We start from the raw sequence: 21,020 nt of genomic DNA, 5'->3' as shown, positions 1-21,020 counted from the left end.
GATGCAGGGGACACGGGTTCGTGCCCCGGTCTGGGAGGATCCCTTATGCCGCGGAGCGGCTGGGCCCGTGAGCCATGGCCGCTGAAGCCTGCGCGTCCGGAGCCTGTGCTCCGCAGCGGGAGGGGCCACAGCAGCGAGAGGCCCGCGTATCGCAAAAAAAAAAGAAAAGAAAGAAATATGTTTCCGTCTCACTTAGAGGAGGGAAAGACAAAGACCGTATAGTGGCATGGAGTAGCTTATGTGTCCTGGCTCCCGGTTAGCTTTCTGGCTTCATCTGTCACTGCTGTTTTTGCTTTTACTCCCATTCTAGCTCGTTGTCACATTCCTGCCTCTGAGACTTCACACTTGCTGTTTGGTCTGCCTGGAATTCTCTTCTTCAGGTCTCTGCTCAGATTTCATATTATAGAGGCCTTCTCTGACTTCTTCATATAAAATAATGTATCCGTGCCCCTGTCTTGCTTTATTATACTCCACTACACTCATTACCATGTGACATTCTTTGCTTGTTTGTTTTTAATCTGCCTCTTCCAAGTAGAATGTAAGCACATTCAAAGTAGAGGTTTTGTCTGTTATTCATTACTGTTGATGAACCTCCTACATCAGAGCCTGTTTCGTTAGGGGCTCAATGAATATTTGTGGAATTAATAAATTAATTTAAGGAAAATGTATAGTACAAGTATTGCCCTTGAACTTGAAGTGGCATTAGGTGTAACACATATTGGTCAGGAATGAGAAGTGCTTGGTTAAAATAATTTATGGTAATAGAGAAGCCCATACTAATTATAATAGATCTGGAGGGTTAACAGGAGTTAGAGTCTGACTATAACGTAAGAGTGTGTGTTTGTTTATAAAAGTATAGGCTGATTCAAAAAGAATTGAACCCTATTAAAATGTATTATTCAGTGACTAGGTATATATGAATGTATGTAGCTAAACCAAATTGAAAAGGAAGCATCATGGTTATTTCTGTAATCTTACATGTGCGGTATACACCCCTGTATCACAGGGCACACATCAGACCAGCAGTCTTACTTATTCTGTGTTATTGGTAACATATCACCATCAATAGCTGTAATGGGGACTACAATGGTCCTTTATTTTCTCAAGATCGTCAGGAAGACGAGATATAAACATGAGGTTCTCGACACATACCCACAAGAAGATCTCATGATGTGGTGTCTTGGGATCTGCATGGCTGCTAACTTCAGAAGCTGGCTGCTATTTTGACCAGAACACCTAGTTTAGCACCATAGGTGATGTTCATTAAGGAACCTCCAGCCCCATCCTGCTGGAAAATGAAGTTATTAAAGAATTCCTATTACTATGGGGAAAAATATTCCTCTTCTCTGGAACAATAAGGAAGAATGGACTTAAGGTGCTTGTTTCTTTGTTTCTGCATGTTTATAAACCTTTAACTGGGAATTTCCTGAAGTACTTAAACTCTTACTTATGTGTATATTGTTCATGCTGTAAAATGTGTACTTTCTATAGATCCGAGAATCAGATAGGTAGATAGATGTCCACATATATATCCTCTCTCTATGTATATCTATATGTTAACTACATATGTACACATATATGTATGTATTACCATGAGTAACTTCAGTTTTTACATGAATTAATCCAAAAATGACATTCTATAAGTAACATGATTGAAAAATGAATAGTTACTAGTTAATAGAAAATTAATAGTCATTCATTGTTTGAAAGCATTTCTAGATCTCTGAAGTTCTTTACCAAAGTTACTTTTATGACTTTCACTTTGATATTATTTTTAGAAGGCAGAGTGTTAGAGTTGCATTTAAAGTATCTGGAGGACTTGTGTTCAAATCTTGCCTCTGCCATTTTCAAATTCTAAGTTGTGGTCAAATTATTTAACCTATTTGAGCTTCTGCTTCCTATAATTAAAATGAGCACAATACTACTTGCTCAGGAAGAATAAATGAGATAATTTACAGAATGGGCCAAATGAAATTATTGCCATTTGGTACGTACTCGATAAGTGATATTTTCTCAATAATTTCTAGTTTGTTGTTGTTTCTGTTGTTTTCTCTTGAAACCTATCCTGGTAGATAATTTGGTTTGGTTATAACAGTATATAATCAGAAACAGAGAATAATTTCCAGAACTCCAGGGTCGTATCTTCTACATAAGGGGTAGAAAAGTAGTCTGTTACTGCTTACTTTGTGCCAGTCACCGTGAGGTGTGTTACATACATGACCTCATTCCATCCTCAAAATAATTCTACAGGGGAAGAATTACTGTCCTCATACTAGCAAAGAAACTGTAGAGTAGCTATTTTATTTTGTTGGTGACCTAGACTTGCAACCTTCATTAGCTATTTCTCCTGTTTGTCAAAGTATTCCTCTATCAAGGAAGAACTTGATAAGAGAAACCCTGAATATGAAAGGTAGGAGGATCTCTCTGTCTCTTTAAGGCTCTAAGCTTTTCCTAAAAGGAAGGAAAAAATAAATAGACAAACATCAGGGTGTGAGTCGTACCTACTTACCTTTTATCCTACTCTTCAGTATCTGACTCTTACCATGCATTGCTAGATATCTGGGAAAAGCCAATTATGCATATGGTTTGTTATTGATGCCTACTCTCTTTTTTTTTTTTTTTTTTGCCGTATGAGGGCCTCTCACTGCCGTGGCCTCTCCCATCGTGGAGCACAGGCTCTGGACGGGCAGGCTCAGCGGCCATGGCTCATGGGCCCAGCCGCTCCGCGGCATGTGGGATCTTCCCGGACTGGGGCACGAACCTGTGTCCCCTGCATTGGCAGGTGGACTCTCAACCACTGCGCCACCAGGGAAGCCCGATGCCTACTCTCTTAATGTGAATTTTAACCACATTTGTTGTTCAAGGGCATTTTAATAATGTCACGAAAGAACCAGAAAAATGTAGATGTATAAATGGAACTCCTAATTTTTCACAGGCAGATTATTTGCTTTGCAAATCTATTAGTTTCTTATTAATAATGAAGTATTATGTTGATAGTACTATGTTGATAATGTTTTTTTCTCTACCGGATGAGTTGGAAGAGAAGATATATTAAATAGAATTATCATCGTGCCCTAAGGAAGGTATAAACGTAGTAGGTTTTGAGAGAATGCAACTCTGTTATAGATTGCTTGTTTATATTAATCCTAAAAGTATTATAATCTATGTCTGTTATGAAATAAAGAATAGGGTTTTAGTGGGAAAGAAGGAAATGATACTTCTCAGTTTCTCTTACAGAATGTATGGTGCGTCCTTTTTAGTTGTTCTTTTAGAATTAAAAAAAATTACTAATAGTTGCATTTATAATATGTAGAAGCAGAAGGTGAGAGAGGTTTTTAGTAGCCTTTATCATGTATTAGTAAAGGAACTGAGGTGCAGAGTTAAAAATACTGCTTAAAATGTCATCCTTAATCCAATAATATTACACCTGTCCCTTTACCAAGCTTCAGTATCAGTGCCCTGTGGTGTGAATTTTATTTGAATGGGTGGTTTGGAAGTTTAGATGGATCATTTAACGGCTAGTATGAAAGTTGGAGTAGAGGAGTTAAGAGGGATTGAAAGGTAGTGTCCTGCAACCACAGAAGGAATAATGGAAGCTCAACTCTCGTTTCTTATGGCAATCAGTGGCTGAACAAATTGTAATCTGAGGTTTTCCGTTATGCAGAATGGTTATGAGGTTTAGACTCCAAAAGAGCCGTGGTCATGTAAGATATTTCCTAGAGTGTTTGTTACAGTCAAAACCATAAAATAATCTAAACGAGGGGTTGGCGAACTATGACCTACAGGACAAATCTATCCCCCTTCTGTATTTATAAATAAAGCTTTATTGGAACACAGTCATGCTCACTCATATTTTGTCTGGATTGTCTTCCTAGCTATAATGGCAGAGCTGAATAGTTGAATCTACAGCCTGTGACCCACAAAGTCTAAAAGATTGACTGTCTGGCCCTTTGCGGTAAAGTTTGCCATTTCTTAACAATGGGGCATACAAAAATAGCCTCCTTGTATAAAACCCTTTATTGAAATGGTATTTTCACTCTAAAAGAATTTTACTTATAATAAGTATGAATTATCCTGAACTTTGAAATTACTTTTATGTAACCTTGAACACATCTAAAATATTATATAATTTCTTCAACAGTCTTCTTTATAGAAATTATTTTATAAATACTAGTTAGAAAAATGCATTTTTTTTTCCTTAAATGAGGCTGAGGTTATTGGGAGTGTGGACATGAGGCACGACAGACAAATGAAACTTTCTTTCCCAATAAAAATGTTCTTTTGGAAATAAACGTAGGGTAAAAAAACATTTCTTGTATCTAGAATCAAGTAGAATAATGGGAAATTTTGGATTTACCACTTTATAAAACTACCTTACTTATTGACTTACTATCTGCCACCTCCATTAAAATGTAGACTCTGGGCAAGGACCTTCTTTGGCTTGTTTTTACCACCGTGTTCCCAAACTTGGAACAGTACTTCAACCATAGAAAATAAAGTAGCATATCATGAGATGAAGAAATATTTGTTAATTTGTTGGCTTCTGCTAAGTGAGATGGATATATTAGAGGGAGGATAATGTAGAAATTGGCATTAAACTTTTTAGTGGTCCAAGTTATTTAACATTTCTAGACTTTATTTCTGAAACTTAAGAATTGTATATAAGGCCTTTAATTCAGTATGACCGACCCCAATAAATGGTAGCTGAATGCTGACACCAATCCTCTCATTGTTCAAATAATGGGAAATATGTTATCATTTTAAGTTTAGCCTAATGCTCCCTTCTCTCCCCTCCCCGCCATCCCCTTTTTTTCCTCCTTGATAATACTGTAACCGTGTGGGTCAGGGAAGCTCAGTAGAAGTCCTTTCCTTCCTTCCTCACCCTCTCTCCCTCTGTGGCTTCATTTAGAACTGGTTGCTGAAAATTTCTTCTCAAGCCCCATCAACTCTTGTGACCACCTGAAAAGGATCTTTACAACAAAAGCCCTTTCCCTTACCTAGGGAGGTAATTATCAAGTGCTAACTGCCTGTTCTGGATTTCTCTGAGCCACACCCAATTTCAAGCCAAGCCCCAGCAGAGGGGGTCCTGGGTACTCAGATGGGCTCCAGCAGTTCCTTTGCTTCTCTCTTTTTACCTTCTTTCTCCCACTCTTCAAAGTCTGTCCAGCTTTGGGTTATTTCTTACTCTCCAGAGGAAAATATATACTTTACTTAGTACCCATAGTAAAATAGAGAAAATGCAAAGAGAGAGAAAGAAAATGAGACTGTGTATGAATGCATGTGTATGTGGTGAATATAATCTTCTATAAGCTAAAAGGTGTTATAACATGCTGATATTAAGTACTATTTTGTTCTTTATGTGTTCTCAGATCATTTGGAAAAAACCACTGATGCATTGCCATAAGTGATTTAAATGTTTAAGGTTTGAGTTTTTAGGAAAGCCAGCTGACTAGAAGTACAATTAAATATAGGGAAATGGTTTAAAGAGACATCCCTCTACACACTTGAGTGCTCACTTTTTTCCCCTCTGGAGTTGCTTTGTTATTGTAAATTGACAACTTTGCAATTAAAGTGATTAATGATGTGCCCTAGTGTTTATGGGTCCTGAGGTCAGTGAGCCCAAAGATGGCCATGCTGTGGGAAACTTAGATAGAGCTCATCTCACGGAAGATGAACTAAAAATCCTCCTCTTTTCTGTATGATTGTTTATGAGTTAAGTGTATTAGATATGGTTGAAGGCTTCACCAAGACATAATGAGTAATGTGAGTAATCTTTATCACTCCAGTTCTGTTGCATAATTCCTCATTCTTAAACACTAATGTGAACATTCATTGGCAACTTTTATTAGCTAAAAACGTATTACTTTATACAGCAGTATTGGAAAATTCATTGAGCGTTCGAACAATGCAGTTTTTCATGATTCCTTTGAATCTAATCTTTAATAGATCTGTCGCTTATTTATGGTATTATTTTTCCTATACATTATTCTAACCAGGGCACCACAATTCCAGTTTTGAATACAACATTGTAATTTAGAACTCCTTTCAACTGTTCAGCCAGAAGTTCTGAAACTGGTTGTAACGCATCAGGGATTTTTATTTTGGATACTGCTCTCACAAAAGTCAATCAGCTTTCAAAATAGATTGCTGTAGCCACACTGACGGCTTTGTTCTTTGAATTCCATGAGCTGAGGATAGTACCGGGCCAGGGCACTAGCCTCCCGCCATCGTGGCTTACTCCCATACAGGGGCTTCGCACTAAGGGAAGAGAGAACAATAAGAAGACTGTTGGACCCGTGGCACCAAGCCATTGCCAGGATCTCTTCTGGTTTGAAACACACCACACTGCACAAAAGTGACTTGTGTCGCTCGCTGCGGTTGAAAGGGAAATCTATTATCCCATTGTGTATTTCCCAGGATTTGAACAGAAAAATGTAGCAATAATTTTTAATAATTATACATCAGGTTTTAAAACTTTATTTTAAAGTCTTTATAAAATTATTTGCTTTTAAGTAATCACATTTCTAAAGTAAAGGAGCAGATGCTCAATCCAATATTGTTCTAAAAAAAAGAAAGACAACTATAAAAATTTTAATTTTGAGAACTAGCTTTCCTTATTCATATATTAGGATTTTCTCCTCAGGAAATATGGGAAATACATATTTCAGTTTGGTGAAGGAAATGAGATTTTCCTCGTTAAACATCGATTAAATTATGCTCAGAGGCTTTGGGTATCTTATTTAACCAAGTCCATGAAAGCACCATCTCAGTAAGAGCGATATTCTGTATGACAAAAGGTTTCCAGGATTTTGTGGACTGTAATGTTTCTCTCCCTTAATTGTAGCCACCTGGAGGAGACTTAAAACTTTTCAGGCTGACAGAGATTTACTCTCTTTACTGTTTCTTTAAAATAGCATTTCTCAGAGGGTTTTTCCCTTTCCTAACTCCAACCTTGAGAAAGGTTTCCTGAGCAAATGAATATTCTGAAAACGAGTTCCATAAATGAGTATTCTAAACTCCAAATGGGTGTGGACCATGATCCACAGTATTTTCTTCCTGGGCATTTAAAGGCTTTGAGTAGTCCCTTTACGTAACTTTAACAATGCTTACGTAACTTTAACTTCAAGTTTTCTAGATATCTTTGATAACAGAACCTTTGTTTTGGGGGGTGGGGCGGGGTTGTGTTTTAGAAAGTAGTTTTCTGTGAAGCATGCTTTGAGAAATAGTCTTACTTATTATAAAAAATAGCACGTGTACAGTGCATAAAATGTGGAAAACACACGAAAGAGAAGAAAACAAATATCATTCATAGAGAGCTTCTACTAAATGTTGGTGTGTTTCCAACCACTTTTTTCCATGCATTGATCATGCTCTATATGCTATTTTATATTTCTCTTTTTTCACTTAATATCGTAAAGTAAGCATGTTATCATGCAATTCAGAATTCTTTCTCAAAATGATTTTTAATCATTGCATAATGTTTCATCATTTGGTTATATTACAGTTAACCATTTCCTCATTGTATATTTAATTGGTTGTTTCCTATTTTTCACTATTATAAGTTATACTGTAGGGAATGAGTATATTTTTACGTAAAGTCTTTTTCCTCTTTTAGGTTATTTCCTTATGATAGACTCCCAGAAATTGATTTAATAAGTCAAAGGGTGTGAGCTTTCTTCAAGCCTTTTATAAATAAATGCCAAATTATTTTCCAAAAGAGCTGTAATAATATATAATTCTTCCAGCAACAGAGTATTCTCACAAACATTATGCATTAATATTTTTTAAAAATCTTGACACTTTGAAAATAAAAGGTGTTGTATCTTTTTATTCTGTTGTTTTGTGATAATTAGTAAAGTTTGATTTTTAAAAAGCTGGTGTGATTGCTGTTCATTATTCAGATTTCAATTGTCATGTATTCTAAATTTCCCAAGCCACAATAGTTTGTGTTGTAAGAATATGTAATCACACTTAAATATGAGATTTATGTACCCTACTGATCTTTTAAAATGTAAATAATGTATGTTATAGATTTGTATATGTATTTTGTGTGTTAAAAATGCTTTTCCAAATATTTTTAATGTGGACCAGTTGACTTCTTCTGTTTATTCCAAAAAAGCAAAATAACATTACAATGAAGGCCATTTTAAACAGGATTCAAAAATTACATGTCTTAAACTGTGAGCTCCTATATATATTCAAACAGAGGTCAGACATGTATCTGATTGGCATGTGATAGAGTAACTCTAAGGAACCTTCTAAGTTTTAATGATTCTAGGACTCATTTGGTAGTTATTTAAATAGTTAAACCAGAACTAATTTTTATTGCATCTAGTGTTCACTCTTCCATTTGACATTTACTTATAAGCCATCTTTTTTTTCTTCTTTCCACCTACAAAATGATGCTTGTGTTTCTAACATGTAGTGGATTCAATCCTGGAATTTTGAGGACAGGTTGTCCCTCTTTGACTGCTTTTCTTATTTCATGTCATTGCACTTACGGGACTTTATCAGAAGGCAAGCAGGGCAGATATTCAAGACCCAGTTTAAAATTTTTTTGTGAATTCATATTTTAAGAAGTATTTTTGTAGAACTTTCATTCCATAAAATATGTTAAGACTCATTACTCTGCGTTCTCAGCAAACTAAGAGGTTGGGCTCTAAAGTTAATGAAAACTAACCATTCTGGGGCTTTTGTTACTGTTGTTGCTAACCTGTTTAAATAAGAACTAACACCTAGAAAAAACTAAGGGGTTTGTTTTCATAGATGTAGGATATGTGCGTTTTCTTCTGTTTGGAAACCTAGTGACTGTTAAACATCCGTCTTTTGTATAAATTGTTTTTGTGTTGCTAGAAGAGCTCCATGTACCTTTAAGTGTCCAGATGAAAAATGAAAAAGAATATTGTCTTCTCTATTATGGCAAGCTTTCTTTTTTTTTTTTTGGCTGCGTTGGGTCTTTGTTGCTGCACGCAGGCTTTTCTCTAGTTGTGGCGAGCGGGGGCTACTCTTAGTTGCGGTGCGCAGGCTTCTCATTGCGGTGGCTTCTCATTGTGGAGCACGGGCTCTAGGCGCACGGGCTTCAGTAGTTGTGGCACGTGGGCTCAGTAGTTGTGGCTCCCGGGCTCTAGAGCACAGGCTCAGTAGTTGTGGTGCACGGGCTTAGCTGCTCTGCGGCATGTGGGATCTTCCCAGACCAGGACTTGAACCCGTGTCCCCTGCATTGGCAGGCGGATTCTTAACTACTGTGCCACCAGGGAAGTCCCATGGCAAACTTTCAATCATGTCTTGGGTAGTTTTAATGAGTAGATCCTTTGTGATTACATCTTACTGTGAAATTTCAATGAAAGGAAGATTCCACTGTTCTGTATTTGAACTTGTTTCCTTTGCTTGTTATAATAACCCTATAAGCTAAAAGAGAAATTGTCTGATTGAGACCACACGTGGAAAGTTGTACAACTGCCAGAGGGTAATTCTACACGGCACTAACCAAATGTTAGCATCCATTGTGGTCTCTCCTATTAGGTTAGCCAATTATTCAGTCTGTGCCTGCCCTGGCTAACCAAATTAGTTGTTATTGGGAAATTCAGTTGCTGCTAAAAATGTTGATCAGAGTTCATTACTAGGTTATGATCATGGAGACCAAATATCCTGTGTTAGCTTCTCTGTAAGTCAAATGATCTCATGGTTTGCATCTTAAAATTATCACTTATTATTTACCTACTATGGTTACATTTCTTGAATTCTGCACTTGCTGTCTTATCCTCAGGCTTATGTGTTGTAAGAGGAGTCAGACTGCTTCTGACATTATTAAACATAACATGTACCTTAATTCTGGGAAAATAGCCTTTAAATCATTAGAAGCTCTCCAATCATTTAGTTACTGTCCTTGACTACAGCCAGTGTATTGTAATATATAAGGACCGTTGGCCTTAGTGCCATCCTAGAAGTAATTTACTTTAATTTTGGAGTTTCTCATGTGAAGCATGGGGATAATGATAGTTGCTACTTTGGTTGTGTCTTGATTATATGACATACTCACTCCAAATCAATTATCGTTATTATTAGTCCATGATAACCAAAGGGACAGTAATAATGCAAAAAAGCATAGATTAAGAATAATATATTTGAATATGAGAATAGTTCTGTGCATGGATTTTTGTCCTTCTTCCCTGTTCTCTCCTTTCTACACTCATTACTGATGACCTATTACACGCCAGGTGCAGTGCTGATACAGACACAAGTGGGGCGCGGTCATTGCATTCACTGAAATTATAGCCTAGTGGAAGAACTTAGTTTGGTTTTAGTAGAACAGATACAGTAATGTGCACTGAAGAATATAAATACAAAATTAGTATGCCTTCAGTGACCCAGTTCAACCAGAATTTATTCAGTATCTTCACAAAAACATCCAATGTCCTCTGGGCATATTCATGGATGATAGGAGAAAAGGCAGATACTATTGGAGATAGAGATGCAGATTATTTGTTTCAGGAGCCATGCAGGGATCAGAAAGTCATGTTTATTTTACCTTACCCTTTTTGGTAGGGAATAGCCTTAATTTAAAGGTTAAACATGGATGCATTAGCAAACAGGACTGGTGTTTGTCTTTCCTCATTCTTGAGTGGGTAGAGTGGATATTCATACACTAATGAATACCTAGTATATGAGGTATTGGATCTTACGGCATTTGAGCTGCATGAACTAATTAGATTGTGAATAGTAAAATCATGAATTATGAAACTGTAAATTCTGATGATTTAGTATATTGAGGTATATAATAATAAAAATTCCATTAGTAAGAAGTTTGCAAAAATTCATGTTTTTTTCCTTTTTCTTTTTTTTCCTCAGAGCATCTGCTACACCCAAGCCTGAGCCGGTTCCTGTTCAAAAGGTGTGTTTCTAATCTAGCATCACTAGGACATTATTTGACTGTCCCTCTTGAACCACTGTAACTTGCGTTCCTGTCTCCAGTCATACTGACAATTTATAGTTTCGATGCAGTTCTCCGCATAGTTCTTCTTTAAAGATGACGAGGGAAAGTGGAAATCAACACATACAGAATTATCATCTGAAATTATTCCTCATCATTTAAACATTATTTCCAATGTCGTATGTTATCAATAACTCATATCCAGATTTCTTACCTTCACTTTTAATTTGCCTATCTCTATTCACATAATCTAAAAAGATGAATATCACAGTAAGTCTTTAATAACATTTTATTAGGAATATTAATGAGTTTTTAAATTACATTTTCAGAGTATTCTTGGATTAGGTTATTGGCAAGTACCCTTTTTTTCTCATATATATCCTGAAATTGTCCTAAGCCATTATTCATATAATCTGGTTTTGCGTTTTGGGGGTTTTCTCCTTAATTTTACTTGTGCCTTTCCATTGAATTTATTTATATTGATTCCCAGAGGCATGAAGGTACTTTATCCCCCGCAGTTAGCTTTATTATTTCTGTAACATTAATTTAGATTACTTTTTTTCCCTTCAAATTAAACATAATAGAGCCACCATTGTATGCTTTTTAAGGAATTTTGATTGTTTTTCTTTGGGGATGGTAGGGACTTATTCTTGAATGTCATAGAAGCTTAAGCTGTTGTTTTTTTTGTTTTTTGTTTTTAACTTCATACTTACTCTGGGATAGGGATTTGCAAACACAAATTCTGTTAATTTTAGGAGGAATTGAGCTTTCTTAGTTGTTTTTTTTCTTTGATGGCAGTGAAGAAACATCTAAGGTCTTTTTTTTCCCCTCATGTAACTACTAAATATTAATTTTAGAAAAGGGAAGAAATTTATTCCATCTTTAGTGATATCTCACAACATTCCAGAGAGAGAAACAACAGGTGGATTACAGGAAAGGGAAAGGATTGATTTTGTTTTGTTGATTTGTTTGCTTTTTTTGTTGAGTTTTTTTTTAAAGGAGCGATTTCTTGATTCAAAATAATTAGAATGTGCACATTTCTGAGTCAGATGAAAATGAACATTCCTTCGGTTGTTTTGTTTTGTTTTGTTTTTAATTGAGTTAGAAATGTGCTGCTGCTTCTGCATGAATCAAATAATTGTACTCTGGAGAGTAATTAAACAGGTTTGAAAGATGGAATTATAATTGAGACTCTGGATATTTTAAAATAAATATTTTGGTTAGTGATGTTTTGTTTACTGTGGGGTATTTAGAAAATTTTCCTTTGGAATATGCCTGAATTGGTACTTATTTTGGCCTTTAGGCTTTTTGATAACTTTTCTAATCTACTTCCTAAATATTTTGAACTCCTTTCATTTTTATTAAAAAAAAATATCTACTCAGTATGTGCATCCACGTTATGCATGTTGGGACCAGTTGGCATGCATACTGTGTTATATCAACTCATTGTTTTTATCTGAAAACGTGTGAAGTTTGGCCTGCTAACATGATTGTGTTTGTCTTTTTACAAACTAGCTGTGTGTTCTTTTCAGTGGATCTATTTTGCATGTCTTTGGCCTGTTTTTGTGTATGTTTATTTTTATTTTACATAGGGAGAACCTAAAGAAGTAGTTAAACCTGTGCCCATTCCATCTCCTGCTGTGTCCAAAGTCACTTCCACAACCAACATGGCCTACAATAAGGCACCACGACCCTTTGGTTCTGTGTCTTCACCAAAAGTCACATCCATCCCATCACCATCGTCCGCCTTCACCCCAGCCCATGCGACCACTTCATCACATGCTTCCCCTGCACCCGGGGCCGCTGTCACTCCTCCCCCATTCGCTGCATCTGGACCGCATGCTAATGCCAGTGTTAGTGCTGACCAGCGGTCATCTGCACTGAGCGCTGGTAAACCTGCAGTTAATGTCCCACGGCAGCCCACAGTCACCAGCGTGTGTGCCGAGACTGCCCAGGAGCTAGCGGAGGGACAGAGAAGAGGATCCCAGGGTGACAGTAAACAGCAAAATGGGTAGGTGGCCAAGGGTGCTTTCTGCTCTTATCAAAACTCTTCTTTCAGGCAATTTCCAAGCAAAACTTAATTTCCATCCCCCCCAAAATCAGCTGTTCTTTGAAGGGAGGGAGATGAAGTTTCATTTGCTTCATTAACATGTAGCGTTATGTTACATACAATACAACACTTTCTGCAAGGCGATTATAGGTTAATCCAGACCTAATTATGCATTTTGACCTGTTATGAACCATGTAACAGACTCTGTAACTCTTTTTCTCCAAGTCCTGGCACAACGTGGAGCAGCTGGCCCTTATAATGCAAGGCAAACCTTGAATCTTTCTTCCTCAATTTTTCCATCCTTTTATGAGCCACCAAAAGTTGAAACAGAGTGGTTGCAGTCGTGTCAGCTTATGTATCTCATGCTAAAGAGAGGAAATGAGAAGTCTGTAAGAAGCTTTTTTTCTAGGAAGTAGTTTTAAGACAGAAAACAAATTTAGTTTTGACTCATGTCTATGTATGATGCATTAGCTTAGGTCAGCTGGCTAAGCAACATTCTTTTCAGATAAACTTATGCTGGAATTTAGTCTTTAAAATCGAACAGTGATGAGAGGACAGTAACATTAAAGGATGCTTAAAAAATATCAGAAGCAAATTAAAGGATATTTCACTGTAAAAATATTTCTAAAATTTAAAGCAGTGGACACTAAATATATAATGTTAGCAGAATTTTTTGAAAATCCATTCCTTATAATTTTCCCCTCTTTATGGTACAGATTTTTTAAAAACTGGTTGAAGTCTGTTTTCAGCAGCCTCCATTTATAGACGGTTATTTTATTCTTTTTGGAATCCAGTGACCGTACTTTAAGCCAAAGTCATTTTTGTAAAATCATTTTGATCAGATTTATTGTGACAAAAGTGTCTTTTAAAAGGAAAACAAAAGGAAATAATCTGCATGCGTGATTGTTTTTACCAATGCCGGTTCCCAGGAAAATATAATTAAAATAATTGTGTAGATAGGTCCTTTCTGAGATAATCCCTTCTGAATGTTAATTCATGTAATGAAGGGGCTGTGCTTTCATAGCACTGCTGCCATGGCAACTTGGGGGCTTTGAAAAAGAAGGTGGCAGGGTTCCAGGCTGTTGCTGAGAGGAAGGGGCAGGTCTGGAAGGACAGCTACTGGGCCCTACATGCGGTTTTGTGGTGGTGGATGGCTTTTGAAAGTTTCGATGTATAAATTGAGGAAAACTAGTGTCCTAAGTTATCTCTTCTTTCATGTGAGGAAGAGAAGTAGTATGTAGTGTTGAGATGCGTTTGGTTATATTTTTTTTGGTATGTCTTTTTTAAGACAATAGATTTTAGAGTAATCAAAGTAGTACCTTGAAAAAACAGATGCTGCCTGTCAAATGCTAGCCCCACAGAAAACTAAAAGCAGAAGTTTATTGTGTTTGTTAAATTCCAGGTTCAGTAGAAAAAAGTCCTTTGAAGGAAGTATTTGAGTTAAAATCTTTTCTCCTTGCTAACATTTCTTGAAATTTTATAAGAAAGCCTTCTTAATGGAAACTTGTAGAGATAAAAGCAAATTGAGGTTACGGAAAGGTACTACATTGAAAACATGTGAAAATACCAAGCTGAAATTGTGTTTTATGAGTACAGCTTTGGTGATCAAAGTTGAAATGATTTAAAGCTTATTATTTTTCAACTGAAGCTGTAGGCAGCAGAGGTATGGTTACAGGGTCTCTACAGTGGCTTCTTAATCAGTCGACATGTGGTTATCGAGCACATGCCTGGTGTTCAGCGCTGCACAAGGTTCAGGACAGAAGGGATTATTACATATTTTGCATCATTAGCAAGCAAATTACTGCTTTGGATTCGTAAATTGATTGCATTTAAAAATAGCTTAATTTCAGATGTTGTCCAGATATGTTAGCACGATGAAAACTTGAAAACAAAGTATCTATGAAGTTCTGAGACATATTTGCAGTGCTCTTTCTCTTACTACATTTAGAGCAGAAAAATCGAAAATACATCACACATTTTACTATTTACTAGTCAGTGATGTGTCATTTTGAAGAGCAGGTGTTTTGTGATATTGATGAATTTCCTGCATCCGGTGTCAAACTATTTTCCTGAAATCACTGTCAGCGTTTTTACTAATTATGTGATTATTGAATTTTCCACATTTTTATAGTGTGACAAAAGATCTTCAGCAAAACTCTTTCACAGTTGAGGGTTGTTCCTTTTTTTTTAAGAGAGAGTTGTTACTTTTTATGAATTACTTTTTATTTTAAAACTAATACATGCCAGTAACCAAAAATTTAGGAGTTTAGGAGGATGTGAAGTTAAATGCATAAGTTATCTTTTTCTTCAAAGCAGGAGGACTATTAGTTTTTAAGTGATTTATAGGCATCCCACCCAAATTTGTCTAGGGTTAATAAACATAAGACAAATAAGTGCTTATGAATTATGCATCATTACTGAGAAATAGTTATTCATCCTAATGGTATGAAATCTAACGATTGTGTTGCTATCTTTATAATATTTCTTAATAATACTACGTTAACATTCCTATTCCTTCTTATAAGTAATAATGAACAAGGTACTTCTAAGAAATTTTTAGTCCATCTTGTACATATATGAATTTTTAGTTTTGGCTCACTGTCTTCTTTATTACTCTCCTTACTCTACTTAGAGCAAAATGGAACTTTATATTCCAAACTGGAAAGGAGTCTATTTTACATGAAGTAGTTTAACTGATTTACCTTTTCCCTTTCCATATGCCCTTGCATTATAATGTGCCACTGCTTTCAAGAGGTAAGTCTCTCATGCATCCTTAATTAATTTTAATTTCATTGGACTGCAGTTTCTTCTAACAGTTCTTATGTGGGATTTTGAAGAACCTGACCTTGGAAGATACAAAACATGATATGACAGTAATATTTTTAAATGCTTTTCTCTTTACAGAAAACAAAAGTGACAGAGTTAGTATCCACATTACTGGAGAGAAAATATGGTGACTTATATATGAGTAAACAGCATGAATGCCCGATTTTTGCAAAATTAGGCTAAATTTTGCGAAATAGCTGTAATTTAGAATAACCACATTTAGCCTTTTCAATAAGTTTGGTTTTGCATTGCTGTGTTGTGGTGAATTCCTTTATGGTAGTAAATAGTAGTGTTTAACTTTTATCATAAAATATATGTGGGGTTTGCTGTGTAATGGTTTAAAAGAGGTAATGTTCGGGGTAATTTGTATCAGTCAAGACTATTAGAATACAAAGATAAAGACAGAATGTAAAGCATAAACATATGTACCACTATTGAATAGTACATATAAAACTGAGTTGTTTTCCAAATTCATATCAAAACCCAATATTTCCCAGGTAAAATCTTTAAGAACCATTTCGATTTTTCAGCCAGTGTTACTGAAAGTTTGAGAACTCTATATATGCAGTTGTGTGTCACTGGATGATAAAAATTCTGTGCACCTTGGAATTTGTTAAGAGAGTTAAGTACCAGTTTGTTAAGTGTCACAGGTAGTTGGCATAGGCATTGAAAATAACTGTGGTATAACTTCAAAACCTTGCTTTTGTGTCTGTTGGTATTGATGATAAACTGGTGATTACTAGCTTTAAAAATAGATAAAAATCACATTAGGTAAGAACTTAAATTAATTTTATGTTATGATTATTCTGAGCATGTGCTGAAATTTCCTTATCATCATACTCTAGAGTAGAATTAGAAATATGGAATATCTATCTTAGACACACTGGAGGGATTAACTATTGAATTATTAGAGCAACTTTCTTCCAGCGTGGCTATGATCTCACTAATTGAAGAGTTTCATGTTATAGACACATAAGAATATTGCATAATGCACTAGAGAAACACCCCCAAGCCCTGATTTATTGTTTGTCTATTTAAAGTTAAATTCTGTACACAAAGATTTCCACTAGTTACTAGATTCCAGTGTAACAATTTGACTTATAAAGGGGAAAAAAATGGGACTTGGAAAAATAAATTTAAGCATTTAGGTTAAATATACATTTTTTAAAATGCAGATTAAGATTCATTAATTTTTTCATTATTACTAAGCATTGTGCTAGATGTTTTTAAATGCAGTATGTGATTGAATTCTCAGGTAATAGAGCTAAGATTCAAACCTAGGGTTTTTTGAAGCCAAATTTTGGTGTGTCTTGCCAAATTTTTGGTTCTGTCACCTGTTTGTGCCCTGGGCTTATTTCTGTTACTTTGAATTAGTATTTGTTTTTCATGATTATAGACTTGAGGATAAATTAAGTGAATTGAGGCTACATGAGTGAATAATGTGCATAAACTACAGTTGAGTTTGATAATACTTTTTCTATGTTGAGTCGCTGGAGGATCTATTCTAACAACAAATCTGTATTTGTATAGTTTTCAGAGTGCTTTCAAATACAAAAACATACACCCTTACAAGAATTCTGAGAGATGAAGACATTGTAATCCATTTCACCATTGAGGAAAAGGAGGCTTCTTGGGGATTGCCGCTTGTCCAGGCACAGAGGAAGTGGGTGGCGTAGCTAGGGTGAAAAGCCACGTCATCTGACTTGTCACGTTGGCACAGATGCCACTGTGGTGTATGATGGGCTATTCCACTTGGGCACATTTTCTAAAATTCATGAAAATATCTGTTCAAAGTATTAAAATTGGCATCTTCAGGTTTTAACTAATCAACCCTCTGCTGGCTACCCCTTACCACATCATAGAATATTTCCCCCCAACTTCATTTTGACATAAAACTTCTTCCCTAAATTTTAAAATGTTTAAATATATATCTAAGATTTTATTCTGAGGTGATTCAGAGGAGGTTATTTTGAAAAACTGTTTCCCTACTATTTAAAATAGCAAGGCAGAGGAGAGAATGCTTTGCATTATGGTTTAGAGAAGACTAAATACCCATAAATTACTGAGATTAACTTAATCCTGCATCTCACCCCCCACTCAGCAAAACTCAGCCCTTTATTGAGTTAATGAAACTGACTTTGACGTGCGGAAATACCGCTTAGCTACAATGCACAGTCTTAGTATTCAAACTGGTAGGCAGCTTTTCTCACTGCGTTTATAATGAGTAATTAGTTACTCTGACCAAACATCATTGCGGTAGGATTGATTCAACAATGCGTAGAGAAGCTGTGTAGCATTTTATACTTTCATCGTCTCTATACATAATAGAATGTGAATATATTTGTTTTTAATGATTTTATGCTTAATAGGCTATATGAATGAATTATGTCTTTCCTCTTTAGGTGCTATTAACCTAGTTCTTTTATCATCTCAAACATGCCTTTCTGGGCAATAATTAGGTTGCTGATAACACAGAACTCTGGAGTTCCTCCAAGTGAGCTCTAAACTTCCTGGAATTTGCTTCTGAATGAGGGCGGTGGTAACGATGGACAGGGGAGAGTATGAAAATTGAGTAATAGACTATTATTTATGACCCACTGCTTCATATATTTTTCATCATAATCACTTCATTTTAAAAAATAAGAGAAAAGTTTCATATAGCATATTATTCCTTTATAATGTATGGCTCAGGATAATTTATGTGAGAAGATTACACTTGCTATTAGTAATGTATACTTCTTATCTTATGTGAGACTGAAAGATTTTCTCTTTGTCTGCTCTGATTTTAAAAGTGATTCTAAAATGATCTGTTTCTATATCTGACATCTTATTTATATTTTAATCTCTGCCTTTTATTAGGAACCATGGTAGGAATTTGGATTCACTCTAAAATAAATTTTGTAAAAACCTAGAAAAAAATTTTAAATAGTGAATCTTTCTTGGTATTAGTAACTTGAGACTTCAACTAGCATTAATATATAAAATATTTTTCAGTGTTTTTTGGAAACAAACAAATACAGATAAAACTGTTCTCCAAATAATAACAGTGTAACAGAATTTTGACTAACACTTGTTCATTTTTGTTTGTCTGCATTTACGTGATTATTTTGAAGCATGATGTTTGGTGTAATGTCTTCATTTTTTCGAATTTTGTTATTTCATTTTTTCTTCTTTTTTTTTTGGCCTCATCTTTGTTGCCCATCATCCTGGGAACATCACTGTCTTCTCTACTCTATCACATCTTTCTGTGTGTGTGTTATTCCTCCTTCAGTAACCCTGGCACTGTGTAAGTACCTCATCAGTGGTTTCTTTTCTAATTTTCATCATTGTCTCTCTGCAACTTTTCATCTGGCTTTCAACTTAACACCATCACCAAATTTTGTTAGTCTCTTCTCATTGCTTAGAATTTTCAAATATATTAGCAGCCTAGGAAACTTGTTTTCCATGCTAGAAAGCTAAACCTTCAGAAAGATAGATTATTATTATAGACAGTATATACTGGAGTTAGAGATATGGTTGGGGCCTCCCGTGTTTAATATTTTTTAAAATTTTGAATAAATTTGCTAATTTTGAATGTATTTTGAAATAAATTGTTTGCTCTTGATAGTTGAATTTATATTCTATCCCAAATACATTTCAAAAAATCAAATTATTGAGATTATTCCCTTCTTTAATCATAGTCATGAGAGTTTCAAAGGCAGTAAACGTTTAGAAACTTTCTATCACTTGACACAGACCTTAAGCTGTGGTGAATGTCACAAAAGAGTCTAAGACGCACTGTACTTTTCACAAGTGTGTTGTGGCTAAAAAATATTCTTAAGTGGTGACATTTTATTAATCTTGGTGTCTTAGCTTAACACTATTTTTTTGTATTTTTGTAGTCCAAACCCTTTGTAGAGGATAAAATAGTCTTATAGCTGAAATTGGCACCATTTAAGAGTAAACACTTACTGATTATAGAGAAATTTAAAACTATAAGTTTAGTAGCTTAAATATAAAGTTTTTCAAGTAATTGCATAAGATAAAGTGTTGTCTGTTTGGGAATCTGCCAGAGACAGTGTATTTATGAAATAGCGTATGTCTATTATTTTGTAATTAAAGAAAATTAGGTCTATTTTAAACAGGGTTAGGAGGTTTTGTTCCATATCAGTAAAAGGTATTTTAGGTATTTCACTCCTGGAATATTAAAATTTTATCATAAATAATAATTTGAATTACTATTAAAATATGCTACTAAATATACCATTAAATACTATTAAAATACTATTATTAGTATTATGTGTAAATACTATTGATTCTGTTCTTTACATATATGATGACGTGTAGTCTTAGAACATGCATTGCAAATAATTTTTCCAATAATCATAAAAGAACACATTATGTTACTTTGTGTTAGTGTGGAAAGCACTTTTACATACTTTACCTACCTTATTTATTCCTCAAAACAACCCTTTAAAGTAGATGCAATCCCCATTTCTCAGGTGGTAAAAATCGAGACTTGGAGAAGTTAAATGACTTGCATAAAATACACACTGAATGGAGGATGTATGCTTAGAACTACTACCTGTCTGACTGCAAAGCTAGTGTTAACGTTAATTCTACCATGTCACTGGGCAAAAACTGTTCTAGTGTACTGCGACAGTTTTTGATGGTATCCCTATTACAATGACACCAGTCACGTGGCATTCTGATAGCAATGTGATTTTTTAGCAGTGAGTTAACCTAGCAGGTGTTGCCACACACATCTGCACTCTTAGGGGACTTTCTCTGCTTGGATCTTGTGCCACTTGTCTGCTAGTCCAGGCTCAGGTTCCTTCTTCTCTTCTGAAACGAAACTCATAATTTAGTTTGCATTTATCCTATTTGGGGGGCGGGGTTGAGAAGGGAGGAGTATTTATAAAGTTACCTAGATCTTAGGTTAACGTGTTAATAAAATAATGTACATTGTAAATTCCGTAATATTGGTATTTATGCTTTCTTAATAGAAAAATGAATAGTCTTAGCAAACTCAAAGTTCTTGAACTCCGTAGTTTACACATCCCTTTCACATATATTATTTCATTTAATCCTGAGAACAGTGCTACTTTATATGTGATATTCTTATAAATGAAAAAACTGAGGCTCAGTGAGATGGACTAGTCAAAAGTCATAGAGCCACAATTCATATCTTGATCTTTTGATGAATATTTCATTGGTTTCTGATAGACCACAGCT

At 35.3% G+C, this 21,020-nt stretch overlaps 1 protein-coding gene across 2 annotated transcripts in view; it reads left to right on the top strand.

Annotated features, from left to right (window-relative positions):
* The window catches only part of PDLIM5 (PDZ and LIM domain 5), a 215,966-nt gene that overhangs the window by 103,286 nt on the left and 91,660 nt on the right, over nt 1-21,020 (top strand). For both annotated transcript variants that reach the window (XM_079919693.1, XM_079919692.1), the window contains exons 4-5: nt 10,849-10,891; nt 12,523-12,941. In XM_079919693.1, the coding sequence (XP_079775819.1) occupies nt 10,849-10,891; nt 12,523-12,941 (462 nt within the window). The remainder of the gene's footprint in view (nt 1-10,848; nt 10,892-12,522; nt 12,942-21,020) is intronic.

Source organism: Stenella coeruleoalba (assembly GCF_951394435.1).
Source record: "Stenella coeruleoalba genome assembly, chromosome: 4".
In the NCBI taxonomy this organism is placed as follows: Eukaryota; Metazoa; Chordata; class Mammalia; order Artiodactyla; family Delphinidae; genus Stenella; species Stenella coeruleoalba.
Note: the sequence above shows the minus strand (reverse complement) of the source record. Positions and strands in the feature narration are given on the sequence as shown.